Consider the following 15,653-nt stretch of genomic DNA (forward strand, 5'->3'; position numbering starts at 1 on the left):
CGTGTTGTTCTTAATTATAAAGATTTAGGACCAAATTGCCCATTCTTCTTTATCTAAAACTATAAAATGATACGCTCACGCCATCTGTCAACATGATATAAAAATAATGTATTAAGCAACTTACTTCAGATGTCGCTACTGAAATCAGAATAACTAGCCAGTAGATAAAAGAAATTTTCAATCGAAAAATGACTTAAAAACGTGTTATATTACCCTATTTTGTCTGTTATATTTTAGTATACTTTATATTAATTATTATATCGTGTCGCAAACGAAAAAAGAATTAACTGTATTCTGATTGGCTCGTGTGTCGTCAGTGTGCGCTAAACTCCGAGCGCGTGCAGTAATGTTGCAGAACCGTCGCTGGTTCCAATAAAAACTAGCCTACTTTAACGTAAAATATTTATGGCTTGGCGTAAAGTGGTTTAAAAATAGTGAAAAGAAAGTGAAAATTTTCGCCGAGGTAAGAATTTTGACATTATTTCGTGTTCAAATGTTTTTATTTATTCGCAAGAAAAACAATTGACTGTAGTAATTACAGTCAATTAAAAAAATATTATTTAATATCATTGTGTATAATTTAATATTATCTTTGATCATATTTTTTAATAATGGAATACTTAATACTTGAGAGATATTTTGGTGTAGTATTTCGTATTTTTTTACAATTTTTTTTTATTATAATCGAATATTCTTTTAGCACAATTACACGAAGGCTTTTTAATTAGATATTATTTTCCTTTTTACACTTTTTCTTCAGCAAAGATTAATTTTTAAATAAATTACTAACGAAATAAGTAGGTCTTTATTATTCAGCGTATGTTTAAATAGAACGTAATATAATATTTTCCGTGAAAATCATAACTTCGCCTGTACTAGTGACATCTATCGGAGTTTTCCCTTAAACACTGAGTTTTCACACAAGTATAAACCACTACAGCGTGACTACAGCCTTGGTGGCCAATCTCTACAACACTTTTTATTCTATTTCATAGATGGCGCTAATACAGCATAGTTTGCCGTTTATTGGTTTAAGTTATATCCGTGCAGCAGGAGATATTATGGCAGGAGAGGCAGGAGATATCAAGCAAATAATCAGTTATAAGTTTATTAAAACTAAACTTTAAACGAGTTCTGATTAGTTACTCTAAAAATCTGTCGTTAAGGGTGGGTTGCACACTATTACTATAACTTTAATTATAAATACAATGCAAAATGTCAAATATTTAGTCAAATAATAACCATAGATAGAGCTCGACAAGGCTTTAAATGAGCTTTAAACGAACGTGGCGAAAAAAGGATCTAACGGCGAAAAAAGGAGTCCCACAGGGCAGTATACTTGGTCCTATTCTATTTTTATTGTATATTAACGACTTGCCACATTCAACAAATCATGAATGTATTATGTTTGCTGATGACACGACATTGATAATTAAATGTAAAAAAGGACAATTAAATCATGATATTAAAATTGAATTGAATAATATAATAAATTGGCTAAATAAGAATAATTTGAAAATTAATTTAGATAAGACAAAAATTATTAAATTTAATAAAAAAATTGATGATAATGACAATGAATTAGATCCTATAAAATGTGTGACAACAACAAACTTTCTAGGTTTTACAAAATAAACAAAATCTTGAAATTTATCGTAGAAATGCATTTATCATGTCAATAAATATATATAATAAGCTACCAAATAATATAAAAAATATAACAACCTACAATAAATTTAAAAATAGTTTGTTTTCTTGGCTGTTAGACAAATGTTTTTATTCAAATAAAGAATATTTTGAAGACAGACAAAATGTAGGAAGGTTTTGATCAAGTTAAAATTAGATTGTTGATATTTTTTATAATTTCCTACTACAATTAAATAATTCTGTAATTTTAAATTCTTTGACATCTATGGTAAATAACCCTTATTTAATAATTTTAATAATTGTAAATTTGACTGACATTTTTATTGGATTGACATTTTTATTTAATTTATTATTATAATCAATAAATAATTATTGTATAACTTGATTATATGACCACAATGTATAGCACAGAATTGTAAAGATGACACTGACATTATAACTTCTTTTTTTTTTTTTTTTTTTCTCTTCATCTATTCTCCTTCATCTTATCGCTCTTTTTATTTATTTTTTTTCTTTTTGTTATTTAAATCGTTTTAGACGATGAATTTAATTTAATTACTGTATGCATTGCTAATTTTAATATTTTTTAATTGACATGTTTAAAAATACGATATTATATGCCTTAACTTATAAATTTGATTATTAATTGTGTAGTGATTATGACAATTTAATGATTATTATGGAACTAATGTTACTATCTTGAGTCTTGACCAATGTTCATATTTTAATGTTTGCATGTCGAGAAAATCGACCAAAATATGTGAGACACTGTAAAATTGTACCATCTTATGACCATATTTTTGCAAATAAAGATTATTATTATTATTATTATTATTATTATTATTATTATTAACGCTGTCATCATAAAAAAACCCATTTTTGACAGTTCTCCTTTACCAGCAGCCCACTTCCATTTAAAGCCTTATCGGACTTTAATTACTGCAACAGCAACAGACATCTGTCAAATTCTGTGGCCAAAGGTTAAAGTTAAGTTAGCCTTAACTATAACCATAACTTTGACCATAAACTGTAACTATAACCACGCCTCTGGTGCAACCCACCCTAAATTTTTTTTCGAAGTTTTTTTAGTATTTTTTGTCATAGCGGCAACAAAATCCCATAATATGTGAAAGTTTCACTGTCTAGCTATCGCGGTTGTTGAGATACAGCCTGGAGACAGACAGACAGTGAATTCTCAGTAATTTTCCCGTTTCTTATCCTTTGGGTACGGAACCCTAAAACTGGCATTACATTTGAGGAGCTGGCGAATAAAACCGGACTAGTCCACCAGAGTGCAAAAGTATATTTTTTTCGAATCGTCTTCTCTTAACCCATTTGCGTCAATTCCTGTTAATTATTTCAATGAAATCCGGTTAAAAAGGCTTTAAAAAGTCAATTTTCAAACAAAACCGGATTAGTTCAGTAGTAGTAGTAGTGATTGTAGTTGATTCTAGTTTTTTAACCACTGTGTAATTTTTTTTCTCGCGGACTAATCCGCTTTTGTTCACCAGCTCCTCAATTGAAACACTTACCTACCATGTGCCTACTTAATCTAAAATAACTTTTACAATTATTCTTTTCATAAGAAAAAGTAACAAGAGCCATTAAAATTGTATCAAGATTCAAGTATACTTGTAAGTTTTCGACATGAAATTGTCGTAAAAAGACGATGAATTTTCGAGGTTCCTAAATTACCAACATCTTGAAGATTTGATGAAAATAAAATGAAAACTGCTAAAATATTTTTGATTATTTTTCCGACCCAAATATCGACCAATAGAATTGCACCATTCGACGTCACGTGGTACAACCTACATGGTAACTGATAATTTTTTGAAAATTTTCTCTGGTAGTTGCTATATATAAAAGACAAACACGTCAAACTGACAGGTTGAATTCAATTGTGTCTCATGGTGCAATTATATTGGCCGACATTTGGGACGGAAAAATAATCCCCCGAATACCACACGAGCTTCAAAATTATCTGGCATTTCCCTCAAGGTTCCCTGCAAACAAATAAAGTCGTTTGCAACGAACTCCTTCATTTGTTTGCAACGAACCTATCGGGAAATACCCGATAATTTTGAAGCTCTTGTGGTATTATAAGTGAATAATTTTTATATTTCATTGTTATTATATTATTATTCAGTGCATAATTAATTGCCTATATTTCTTGTTATAGGTTGAAAACTCGAAACTATCAAAATGGTGAGTTTATTTCCCCATATTAGTACTTCTTCTTCTTGTAGTTCTTTAGTAGTAGTTCGAGATCCTATAGGGACCGTGCAGAGCGATGACACCGCCACTAGTGACGAGTTGCCGAAACTTTTACGAAAATTTTATTGTCAAGGTCTAGTCAAGCTACGGAAAATTATAAGATTTCTTGACAAATTTGGGAATTTTCAAGACTTAAAATGCATTGTTGTATTTCCGGATGTTCTAATACATACAAGAAAAAAAAAGGCAAATCGAACGGAGTAAAATTTTACTATTTTTCTGACAAAAGTATTCACATCCCTTAGCATATTGAAAAACGAAAGAAATGGATAAAAGCAGGTAAAAACATAAGTAAGCATTTAAAAAGTTCCATGAATGTTATGTGTAGACTCGTAAAAACACTGAATTTTGTAGATTATAAACGTAAATTCATTTTTGATGAACACAATATGAACCTAACCTATAACCATTGCTTCTTTCAGTAAACATCCAAACTGGCTTCCATACAAATTGATATACACACAATAAGCACCGCTCATTTAATTAGCATAAATTTGCATCAAAATTCAAAAGTAAGGATAATCTTAAGAAGTCCTGCCAGGAATTCACCACTGAGGATAGTATTGAACTTGAACCATCTTGTCAAAGTGTTGGTTCTCAAAAGGATGATTCTTCAAGTAGGAAAAAGATTATAGTGCAGTGCAGTGATCTTTGTGTGTTATTTAAAGAAATAAGAATACTTATATGGTGTTTGCACTGATGAGGTCCAGAATGAAATTAGTTAAAAATAGTGACGGACAAAAGTTGTGAAGATGGTATCGAGCGAATCGCAGAAGGTTGATGAAATAAAAACATTTATTTTAGTGAACTTGTTTTATTTTATTAATCCACAAGCATTTTCAATAAATTTTTGCATATCCATTATTTTATTGCAATGTTTATCAAGTTTTTAATTTCTATGCTGATGGATGGTACTCTACTTTTTCATACAATATCATTGCTTTTTCAGATATTTTCTTAGATAACTAGTTACTAGATAAGCTTTATACATTTTTATTCACGCTTTCGTTCTTTGTTTACGGTTAGAAACTCATCCATACTCAATATTATAAATGCGAAAGTGTGTCTGTCTGTTATCACTTCACGCCCAAACCGCTGAACCAATTTTGCTGAGATTTGGTATGGATTTACTTTGAGCCCCGAGAAAGGACATAGGATACTTTTTATCCCGGGAAAATGTACGGTTCTTGCGCGATAAATGTTTTATGGCGCAACGGAGTTGCGGGCGTCATTTAATCTTTTACTTAAATCTTTCGATCGCTTATTCTTGAAAATCTGTTGTTATTTTCGCGACCGCATGTGGCCACTTGGGAGTGTAAGTATTAAATCATTTTATAGTCTAAAACATAAAAAAATCACTTACAAACTAGCCGGGGTCAAAGAGAATTGGAAGCCAAAGTCACTCACAAGTTACTTCTTTTACTCGCATCGTGTCGCTGCTGTCGAATTACGACGCCCTCTATAGTTTCTGCACGGTCCCTATCCAACGATTTCGTATTTTTTTCGTTTCGTATAGTTCTCCAATTCTGGGCAAAGGCTTTAAGGACCTTTTCCCAGCAGTGGAAACGCTTAGACCAGCCGTTCTCATAGTGGGCTCCGCCAAGGCATTGTAGGCGATCCGCAAGCGATAGGATCCTACATAAATTGTTTTAGAAATAATATCATTAGACTCCAGCTGCCAGCATGGAGACAATTAATTCAAAGACTTTTGACGGACCCCCAATTCTTTTTGGGGTCCGTCAAAAGAGCCGTTGGCAACTAATTTAAAAGTTAAATCTTATTGGTTAATTTTTCAGTATGGCTTCGTGAACTATGCACTGGAGCTGCTGGTGATGAAGACCTATGGCGAGAAGACATGGGAGACCATCAAGTATCTATTGACACTTGTCTATTATTATCTTACGTTATTCCTATACATGGTTACATCATGGTGGTTACATGTTGTAAACCAATCCATACTAATATTATAAATGTGAAAGTGTGTCTGTCTGTCTGTCTGTCAGTCTGTCTGTCTGTTACCTCTTCACGCCCAAACCGCTGAACCGATTTTGCTGAAATTTGGCATGGAGATACTTTGATTCCCGGGAAAGGACATAGGATACTTTTTGTCCCGGAAAAATGTACGGTTCCAGCGCGAAAAACGAGTTTTGGCGCAACGGAGTTGCGGGCGTCATCTAGTTGACAATAATTCTCATTTGATAAAACTTAATTTTGACCCCAATTTTTTAATGTGATCAACTGTACTGAACCATGTGACTGCTAATGTGATTCAATTGAATTTTATGTGATCTTAAATTTAAATTGTTCTCGTTTTAGGAAAAAGGCGGAAGTGTCAATGGAGGGATCCTTTTTGGTCCGTCAAATATACGAAGATGATTTAACATATAATTTAATTGGTGCAGCCGTAGAAGTGCTAGGTAAAGTTATATTCTTATCTCACCATAAAAATAATATTGAAGGTTTTCCCTTTTATCGAAGTCGCCGCAGTTTTAGCAGAGTATATTGTTTGTTTAGTAATATCTTTGGGCTAGGCCACAACACTGCGTTGCGCCATCGCATCCTAAAAATCTACGACGTCGCAGAACGCAGCGTGGAAATTTGCGATGCGTCACCCACATTTCCGATGAAATTTTTGCTTTGTAACAATGCATCGAATTTCTGTGATATGTTATTTTTGCGATACGATGCCGCAACGCAATGTTGTGGCCTGGCCCTTTGTCATGATTCTAATTATAATTTTTCAGAAACCCCAGCAGACGCTATTTTGGAGCTTTTTGGTATGACGTTCTTCGAGTTCTGCCAAGACTCCGGGTATGACAAAATTCTTCAAGTCCTCGGCGCTACTCCGCGGGACTTTCTGCAGGTAAATCAAATGTAATTTCTTAAACTAGTTAAGAAAAATCTAGAGGTATTTTCGGATCTACTCGAATCTAAATAAGGTGTTATTGGCAAAATTTTACCCTAGAGTTAAGAATTTTGCAGTTGAGATCGAAGGTACCATCAAAGAAATTGATTATGTTGATTCAATGTACGAGTGAATTGTGATCTGTCGACTAGATTTGACATAACGCGACCAATTTTAGGTAGGTGGCCGTTATCTGCCTATAATGTATCCACTTCTTTGTGCGCGCATTAAATTCCTGACACAGCGTACCGTAACTAAAAGAATTTTTGGCATCAGTATAAGAATATCTTCAATTAATAAATGCATAAATTACACCAATTTCAGAACCTGGACGGTCTGCATGACCATCTCGGTACTCTGTACCCCGGCATGAGGGCTCCGTCTTTCCGCTGCACCGAAAGACCAGAAGACGGTGCGCTGGTCCTTCACTACTACTCCGATAGACCAGGCTTGGAGCATATCGTCATTGGTATTGTGAAGGTATAATTATAATGGTACTGCCTCCTATACTTACGTTAAAAATCTATGTACTAAATGTATTACTTTGCAGTGCTGTGTATTCGACCAAACCTAATTATAATATGAGAAATCTACTCCTTACCCAAGGCCAGGCATAAAGTTACCAACTTTACTACTAGTAACTACCCGTATCTGCACATTTGAGGGCTCGGTCATTGTCTTAAATAGAACTCATACTTTAGTATTAGTTTCGTTTTAGTCGCTAATTATATTCCTGAATCCTCCATACATCCATCCGAAAACATAAATGTTTTGTTCATATATTTCAGACAGTCACCAGCAAACTTCACAACACAGAAGTAAAAGTGGAGATACTGAAAACGAAGAAGGAGTGCGACCACGTTCAGTTCCTGATCACGGAGACTTCCACCACTGGACGTGTGTCAGCCCCCGAAATTGCTGAAATCGAAACATTGTCTCTTGGTCAGTATCGAATAATCAGTTAATGATATAACAGAATATGGCAAATAAATATGAGCTATGCCCACGGAGCTAATACTAAGCTATGCCCTGCGTTCCATTAAGCGTTAAAAACGATCAAAACGCTTAAAATGCCTCCTTTTATGAGCGTTTTGATCGTTTTTAACGCTTAATGGAACGCGGGGATAATGTATCGTCTGGGTTTGACACAATGCGACCAAATTACGTAGATCCGCCATCTGCCTATGAATCAAGTTCTCTGATAGTACAAAGCGATATAATAATACGCAACACTTGTTATATTATGTTTCAGAGCCAAAAGTGAGTCCAGCGACCTTCTGCCGGGTGTTCCCATTCCACTTGATGTTCGACCGTGAGCTGAACATCGTGCAGGCCGGCCGCACTGTCTCCCGGCTGCTGCCCAAGGTCACCCGGCCGGGGTGCAAGATCACTGATGTTTTGGAGACGGTTAGTTTGTTTTGTTGATGCAGGTTGGGGCCCGTTCCACGTTGGGCCTTTTTCGTGAGAAACATTGACCACACATTCGTCGTTCGAAAGTGGAGAAGCTGCATATTATACGTTATGCAGCTACTCCACGTTGTTGAAAATTCAATAACGTATACATGCATATAAATGCATGTACGTTATTGGATGTTCATCAATTCTGTCCAGTGTTGACAATTAAAAAATGTTGTAATAAAAAGTTAAGTACATACCAATAAAACCAAATATTTGATACCATCCAGGTGCGGCCACATCTGGAAATGACGTTCGCGAATGTTCTGGCGCACATCAACACAGTGTACGTGCTGAAGACCAAACCCGAAGAAATGAGCGTCTCCGATCCCCATGAGGAAATCGCATTACGTCTCAAGGTACTATCAGAGAAGTTGATTCATAGGCAGATGGCAGGCCTACATAATTTGATCGCGCTACGTTAAACCCAGCCGTCAGATATTGAATTGACATAAACCACCCAAATGACGTAGGTCCGTGAACTGCCTATGAATTTTTTCGATGACCCTTTGCATAATATTTTTAAACTTTTTTGAAATAGATTAAACAATGTTAAATTCACGTAAACGCTGTAATATAACTCCCCTCTCCTTCTACCGCATCAAAATTGTATGCCTCTCTGCTGTTTAGTTTTCATCGTCACTAATTCATTAAAAAAATCTAAGGTTTTTGTCCGCTATTGATTTCTCAGCCTTCTCTTAAAATAAACCGACACAAAATATGGTAATTTTGCGTGATTGTTGTTATTATTTTTCAGGGCCAAATGCTGTACATACAAGAGACAGATGTGGTGGTGTTCCAGTGCTACCCAAGCGTCACTAACTTAGATGACTTGACCCGGTAATTTGTACTGCTACTTGAATACATAGTAATTCATAACGATGCTAACCATAACTATAAGAGCTAGTACTATCATTTATTCAAATATTTCAGGCGCGGTTTGTGCATTTCCGACATACCCCTGCACGATGCTACCAGGGACTTAGTGTTGATGTCTGAACAGTTTGAAGCCGACTACAAACTCACTCAAAACCTGGAAGTTCTAACTGACAAGCTGCAGCAGACATTCCGAGAGCTGGAAGCTGAAAAACAGAAGACAGACAGGTATAATTTATTTTGAAATAGAAGATAATCCAGAAAGTGGGTAAGACCAGAAACTACAAGAAAATAATTTGTAAAGACTTTGCTTTTGCCTTGCCTATTTTGTTCCATGTGTAACTCCATACATTTTTCTTTTCAGACTTCTCTACTCTGTGCTGCCAATAAGCGTGGCAACGGAGTTGCGTCACCGTCGTCCAGTACCAGCGCGCCGGTACGACCCAGTAACCCTACTCTTCAGCGGCATAGTTGGTTTCGCCAACTACTGCGCTAGAAACATTGACCACAAAGGAGCCATGAAGATTGTGAAGATGCTGAATGATCTGTACACTGCTTTTGATGTGTTGACCGATCCGAAGAGAAACCCGGACGTGTACAAGGTATTATATACGAGTGCTACAAATTTGAATGAAAAATGAAATTTGTTAAATGCCACTTCCCAAAAGCTGATGGTTATACGAGTACATGAGCTTTAGGGAAGTGGCATTACTGGAGTGAATAAGGAGCAGTGGCTTCGACTTTTACTATTCGTAGGACGAACCGGACATCCTATTATTATTAAATACTTGACCGAAATGATAACAATATTTTTCTAACCTTCAGGTAGAAACAGTTGGAGACAAGTACATGGCGGTATCTGGTCTACCAGAGTATAAGGTGGCGCATGCGAAGCACATCTCGTTGCTGGCACTGGAGATGATGGATCTCTCAAAAACTGTTACCGTGGATGGAGAACCAGTGGTATGTACCTTATGTTACATAATATTACTTGCATCGCAAATAAATTGAAACTCAAAGCGTTACTAACAAAATTGAAATAAAGACTGTTGTAACAGAAACTCTGAACAGACAAATAAATATTAGAAATTCTGTGCCTGCTAGTAGAATCAGTCGAGTAATGAGTCTTTTTTTAGGGTATCACCATTGGCATTCACTCTGGGGAAGTGGTGACAGGTGTTATCGGTCACCGTATGCCACGCTACTGCCTCTTCGGGAACACTGTCAACCTCACCAGTCGCTGCGAAACTACGGGAGTGCCCGGGACTATTAACGTTAGTGAGGATACTTACAGGTAAAGGACCATAGTGACTATCTAGTGTCTAGGGTACATGTACCATCGCAGAAATTGATCCATAGGCAGATGACGGACCCGCGTCGAGTTATGTCAATTCAATGAGTCGTGATCTGTCGACTGTCGGAGGTTACACGTTCAGTTTCTCATCAATCTGATCCATCAATCTGGTAAATATTGATGTGAAACTGAACGTGTAACCCACGGATTGACGGACTGATCATTTTATTTTTATGTACTTTTTAGCCATCAATCTGACGTCACTCTCAGATTGAGGCTGCGTTTCTACAAGAGATGTGTTGCGAGGACTGTGTTTTTGAGAACCAATAGAATCGCTTAATTGACGTTAGCTTGCCGTGTCATCGCTCAGCGCGGCGATGCTATTAGATCTTAAAAACACATTTCTCGCAACACATCGCTGGTGGAAACGCAGCCTTATGGACTGAACTGATGCCAGATAGAGCGTGTAACTACTAACATACGACACTGGGTTTGACATAAAAGCGACCAAATTAGGTAGATCCGCCATCTGTCTATGAATCAACTCCTCTGCTAGTACATATACTTATAAATATCGAGAAGCCCCTTTTTCACAATTTATCTTGTTTTTAGAAGAGATAAATTAAACATCAATAGAAAAAATCTTGAAATTTATTTAATCGTCCATCAGATCTATGTACCGCTTCAAGCTTAACGGAATTGGTAGTTTTTTGATACCAAAAGGCAATTCAAAATTTTCCCATAGCATCTGTCTTATAAGGCAGCGGCACAAATGCTTCAATTCCACAGGCCTAAGTCCACATCTCGATGTAGGCAGCAGATGGTCCTCTACAATTTCACCATACTTCTGCAACGCAACCCTTCGTTGATAGTTGTAGTCGTCTGGCAGTTCCAAATGCTTCATGCTATTTTTGTCAACCGTGAAATTCATTCTGGGCACAGCTCTTAGTGACAGTTTCAAACAAGTTACCAATTCGTAGGGATATTTTCTATTGTACTCCTTGAGTCGATCCAAAATCGATTCGATTGGGTTGGTTGAAACGTGATCGGCAGTTATTCTTGCGCCAAACCTTAGAAGTATCATTAATATTTCCGCAGCCCCCATTTGTATCACGACTCTTACTGGAGAGGCTTTTCCGCAACTTTCTAAAGGCACGTCAATAAATCGATAGATTTTACTACCTTCAGTGTACTCCAGGTTCGCGTTTGTCGCGTGATCCAAGAAAAATACTAGTGCACTCACATTTTCTTCTTTGTCGTGGAAATCGGATTTCCAACCGGCCAAGAAATAGGGTGCAGAGGTTCCGAATATTGCACCTGAAAGATAATTATTAGTTAGTTTACTGTTGGTACAACTGTGATAATTTTAGCAGGCAAAGAAACGCCTTTTAATTTTTAGAATTTTAGAAAAGTTTTCTTGAATCGAAATGTTGTATGTCGATGTTTTCAAAATAGTTTTATACTGTCGATATTTTGGAAAATTACGACGACGTGAGAGAGCCATGCTTCGGCACGAATGGGCCGGCTCGACCGGAAAAATACCACGTTCTCACATAAAACCGGCGTGAAACAGCGCTTGCACTGTGTTTCGCCGAGTGAGTGAGTTTACCGGATGCCCAATCTCCTACCCTATTCCCTTCCCTACCCTCCCCTATTCCCTTCCCTTCCCTTCCCTTCCCATTCCTACACTCCCCTATTACCCTATTCCCTCTTAAAAGGCCGGCAGCGCACCTGCAGCTCTTCTGATGCTGCGAGTGTCCATGGGCGACGGAAGTTGCTTTCCATCAGGTGACCCGTTTGCTCGTTTGCCCCCTTATTACATTAAAAAAAAAAAGAAAAAAAGAAAAACTTGGTGAGGTCATGATTTTGAGCTGGTTACTTTAGGCATAATATTTTATTTGAAGTCTATTATTATTACCTAGAAATATCCTCTCGAAAGTTCCTTCACAGGCGTAAAGTTCGTCCAACAGGGCTGCTACCACTCCGTTATCTTGGAGACTCCAGTCGAAAGCCAGCTTCATAGCAATATATAGCATATCATGGTACTTCCCCATAAGACACACATCGCCATTATCAGTCTTGCATTTGCCATGGAATCGGAGAGCAGAATTGACGAAAGACTTGCAGGTTGCATTGTCTGATTTGTTTTGCCCTGGAAATTCATTAAATTAACAATTTATTTAACACAATTTACATTGTGATTTTGATTAATTTACTGCGTGATCTGCACTGATTAGTGATAAGTTTAAATCGTGCATGTACACATTTTCTGGTTAATAACTACGTCTGCAGTCGTTACGGTCACTTTATGTTACAGAGGTTTAAGCACTTCGACACATTTTGGTATTGTAATGTTTGAATTCGAAAAATTTTAACTCAAGACAAAAGCATCGTTTACCCCTAGCACATCCAGTTATGACTGTATTGAAATATTCCACAAGTTCTCTCCTCTTGAGTCTTTGGTTCAAACCGTCTCGTCTGATGTTGCAAAAAACTTCATCAAAGTAATATTCCATAAACGAATCCATATCACTTTTTGCACTTAAAATTTTTGTAATTTTTTACTTATTGCAAAATTTTGTCACAATTTTTTCCACGTCATTTTGAAAATTAAAAGCACCTGCTTCAATGTCGATGTCAATGTTACTAATAGACAAAATCTGTTATTCCCCCTCATTCATAGAAAACCTGCAAGTGCACGGTAATCTGCTTACGGAAGCCCTAGACTTAGATGACCTTATCGATTCCTGGGACCTAAGCTACGCATCTATCACACAACTATTTTAGCTGTTGTTTTTTTTTCTATTAGGACTTAGGATAGATCCATACATTGCGAGCCTTACAATGCGAGGTCACGATTTGTCTGCTCGAGGTAAAAAAAACAGTAACTAAAATACAGTTGCAAACAAAGATTTAAATAAAATATTATTATATTCCCTTATAATGAGGACTTAGTAAAGAACACAGTTGTACGCTTAGGTAGTGTATGTCCTTGTCTTTAATGAGACAAGTAACGTTCAAAAGGATTTAACAAAACTAAGTGATAATATCTACTTTAGAGTTTGTATCTGTCCCTGTAAAATAAAATAATCGGCCAAGTGCGAGTTCGACTCGCGCACGAAGGGTTCCGTACCATTATAGAGAAAAATTAGAGCAAAATTTGTTTTTTTTTGTATGGAAGGCCCCCTTATTTTTTTTTAAATAAGTATTATTATTAAATACATAACACATGACTTTGAGAAAAATTCAAGTATACCTACCTGTTGCCATTAGGTATTGATATAGAGCAAAAAAGGCCAAAAAAATCACGTTTGTTGTACGGGTTGTTTGTTGTACGTTTTTTTTTTTTTTTTTTTTTATGAAATAAGGGGGCAAACGAGCAAACGGGTCACCTGATGGAAAGCAACTTCCGTCGCCCATGGACACTCGCAGTATCAGCAGAGCTGCAAGTGCGTTGCCGGCCTTTTAAGAGGGAATAGGTTAATAGAGGAGGGTAGGGAAGGGAAGGGAATAGTTGAGGGTAGGGGGAATAGGGTAGGGGTTAGGGGATTGGGCCTCCGGTAAACTCACTCACTCGGCGAAACACAGCGCAAGCGCTGTTTCACGCCGGTTTTCTGTGAGAACGTGGTATTTATCCGGTCGAGCCGGCCCATTCGTGCCGAAGCATGGCTCTCCCACGTATAAATACGTTCGTTGTTGTTTGTTGTTGTATGCTGTTGTAGGTGTAAATATTAATTTTATTTTTAGTATTTGTTGTTATAGCACAGAATAAATATATTAGTAGTTACAGCGGCAACGAATATACACAATCTGAGAAAATTTCAACTCTCTAGCTATTAGATATTATTAGACGGACAGACAACGAAGTTTTAGTAATAGGGTCCCGTTTTTACCCTTTGGGTACGGAACCCTAAAAAAGATACTCTTTCAGTGCAGGGTAGTACACAAAGTATAACAAAGTTCGCTGTGAAAGTAGCAGCGCTGAAAGAGTAACCTTTGCCACGCAATTTTGAAATCTATGACGCGGGGGCACCAGGGCTGTAGCTTGAGTCAGATTTGAGGTAGGGCAGCATTGGTTACAGGTAGGGCAGAAGTAAAATAAATATCATAATTGTACGATTTTCTTGGGTTTTGGTATTTTTAAGGTAGGGCATTGCCCCCCAATGCCCCCCTCTAGCTACGGCCGTAGGGCACATGGATTTCTCCATGACGTATCACAAAAAAAGTGTCTACAATATAATTTGTTAATATTTTCATCACTAAAAGGGTGTCAGTGAAGATTAATCAATGTTAATTTTACAGTTACCTGATGCAAGAGGACAACCACGATGACCAGTTCGAGTTGACCTACCGTGGGCACGTGTCTATGAAGGGCAAAGCTGAGCCCATGCAGACCTGGTTCCTTACGAGGAAGGCCTAAGTACTATCGAGGAAATTGATTCCTAGGCAGTTGACGGACCTACGTCATGTGGTCGGCTTATCTCAATTCAATGTTATTTCGGTCGGATAGGTTTGACGTAACGCGACCAAATTACTTAGGTCCGCCATCTGCCTAGGAATCAACTTCTCTGATAGTACAATGTAAAGCAAAGGGTAAAAGCTAGGCAAATATTTTCTTTCTGACGCTGAGAAGATAAAAGGCAAGGGTATATAACCTCTAGTTCTATATAATATATCCATTATAATATTAAGGTGTCTTTCAGATGCTGGAAAATGCATGAAACTCTAGTCCAAGGTTTTCATATTAATTTAACTGATATTAATCTGAAAAAGTAGTAAGATATCTAATTTTTTCAAAATTATATTTCAAATTATGTTTTTAATAGAAGGAGTTCAAGTATTCCAGTTTAGTTAACCTAACTTTTTATTTTTTAAATTTAAATAGTTTAAAAAAAGAGTAGGAAAAATGGGAATACTTAAGTCTTTATGTATCTACTTAATACCCACAAAATAAAATCAATTTCTTAAGAATTTTAGTACTTACCTAATAGAAACCAAAAATATGAATCATAATAGTTAATTATTGCAATAATCATTTGTTTTGTTATTTAATAATTTTATTAAGGTTGCGATTAAGTATTTGTTATTTAAAATATAGAACTTAAATGTTAAATGAGTAATATCTAGGTAGTGTTAAATCCGTGATAGCGAATTAATATTTTTTTTATTATCTCGTTTAATTATTTTATATAGTTTATG

At 36.4% G+C, this 15,653-nt stretch overlaps 2 protein-coding genes across 2 annotated transcripts; one reads left to right on the top strand and one right to left on the bottom strand.

The window, feature by feature from the left end:
* Positions 1 to 331: 331 nt before the first annotated feature.
* LOC121725859 (guanylate cyclase soluble subunit beta-1) lies at positions 332 to 14,924 on the top strand. The gene is made up of 15 exons (XM_042112998.1): positions 332 to 463; positions 3,830 to 3,855; positions 5,721 to 5,794; positions 6,241 to 6,341; positions 6,669 to 6,787; positions 7,154 to 7,309; positions 7,618 to 7,771; positions 8,082 to 8,236; positions 8,515 to 8,643; positions 9,042 to 9,124; positions 9,218 to 9,388; positions 9,525 to 9,762; positions 9,986 to 10,123; positions 10,297 to 10,454; positions 14,757 to 14,924. Exons 2-15 carry the CDS (start codon positions 3,853 to 3,855, stop codon positions 14,872 to 14,874), a joined length of 1,797 nt encoding a protein of 598 aa, XP_041968932.1. The 5' UTR covers positions 332 to 463; positions 3,830 to 3,852; the 3' UTR covers positions 14,875 to 14,924.
* On the bottom strand, positions 11,090 to 13,110 carry LOC121725860. The gene is made up of 3 exons (XM_042112999.1): positions 12,853 to 13,110; positions 12,373 to 12,606; positions 11,090 to 11,771 (listed from the first exon to the last, which is right to left on the bottom strand). The coding sequence occupies exons 1-3, from the start codon at positions 12,980 to 12,982 to the stop codon at positions 11,110 to 11,112; spliced, it is 1,026 nt and encodes a 341-aa protein (XP_041968933.1). The 5' UTR covers positions 12,983 to 13,110; the 3' UTR covers positions 11,090 to 11,109.
* Positions 14,925 to 15,653: the final 729 nt, after the last annotated feature.

Source organism: Aricia agestis, chromosome 4, assembly GCF_905147365.1.
Source record: "Aricia agestis chromosome 4, ilAriAges1.1, whole genome shotgun sequence".
Classification (NCBI taxonomy): Eukaryota; Metazoa; Arthropoda; class Insecta; order Lepidoptera; family Lycaenidae; genus Aricia; species Aricia agestis.

Coding starts and splice junctions, on each gene's coding strand:
- LOC121725859 (XM_042112998.1), top strand. Junction 7,772..8,081: donor AATCGAAACATTGTCTCTTG/GTCAGTATCGAA, acceptor ATTATGTTTCAG/AGCCAAAAGTGAGTCCAGCG. Junction 9,125..9,217: donor AACTTAGATGACTTGACCCG/GTAATTTGTACT, acceptor CAAATATTTCAG/GCGCGGTTTGTGCATTTCCG.
- LOC121725860 (XM_042112999.1), bottom strand. CDS start 12,982: ATGGATTCGTTTATGGAATATTACTTTGATGAAGTTTTTTGCAACATC. Junction 12,607..12,852: donor CATAACTGGATGTGCTAGGG/GTAAACGATGCT, acceptor ATGAATTTCCAG/GGCAAAACAAATCAGACAAT. Junction 11,772..12,372: donor TTTCGAGAGGATATTTCTAG/GTAATAATAATA, acceptor ATTATCTTTCAG/GTGCAATATTCGGAACCTCT.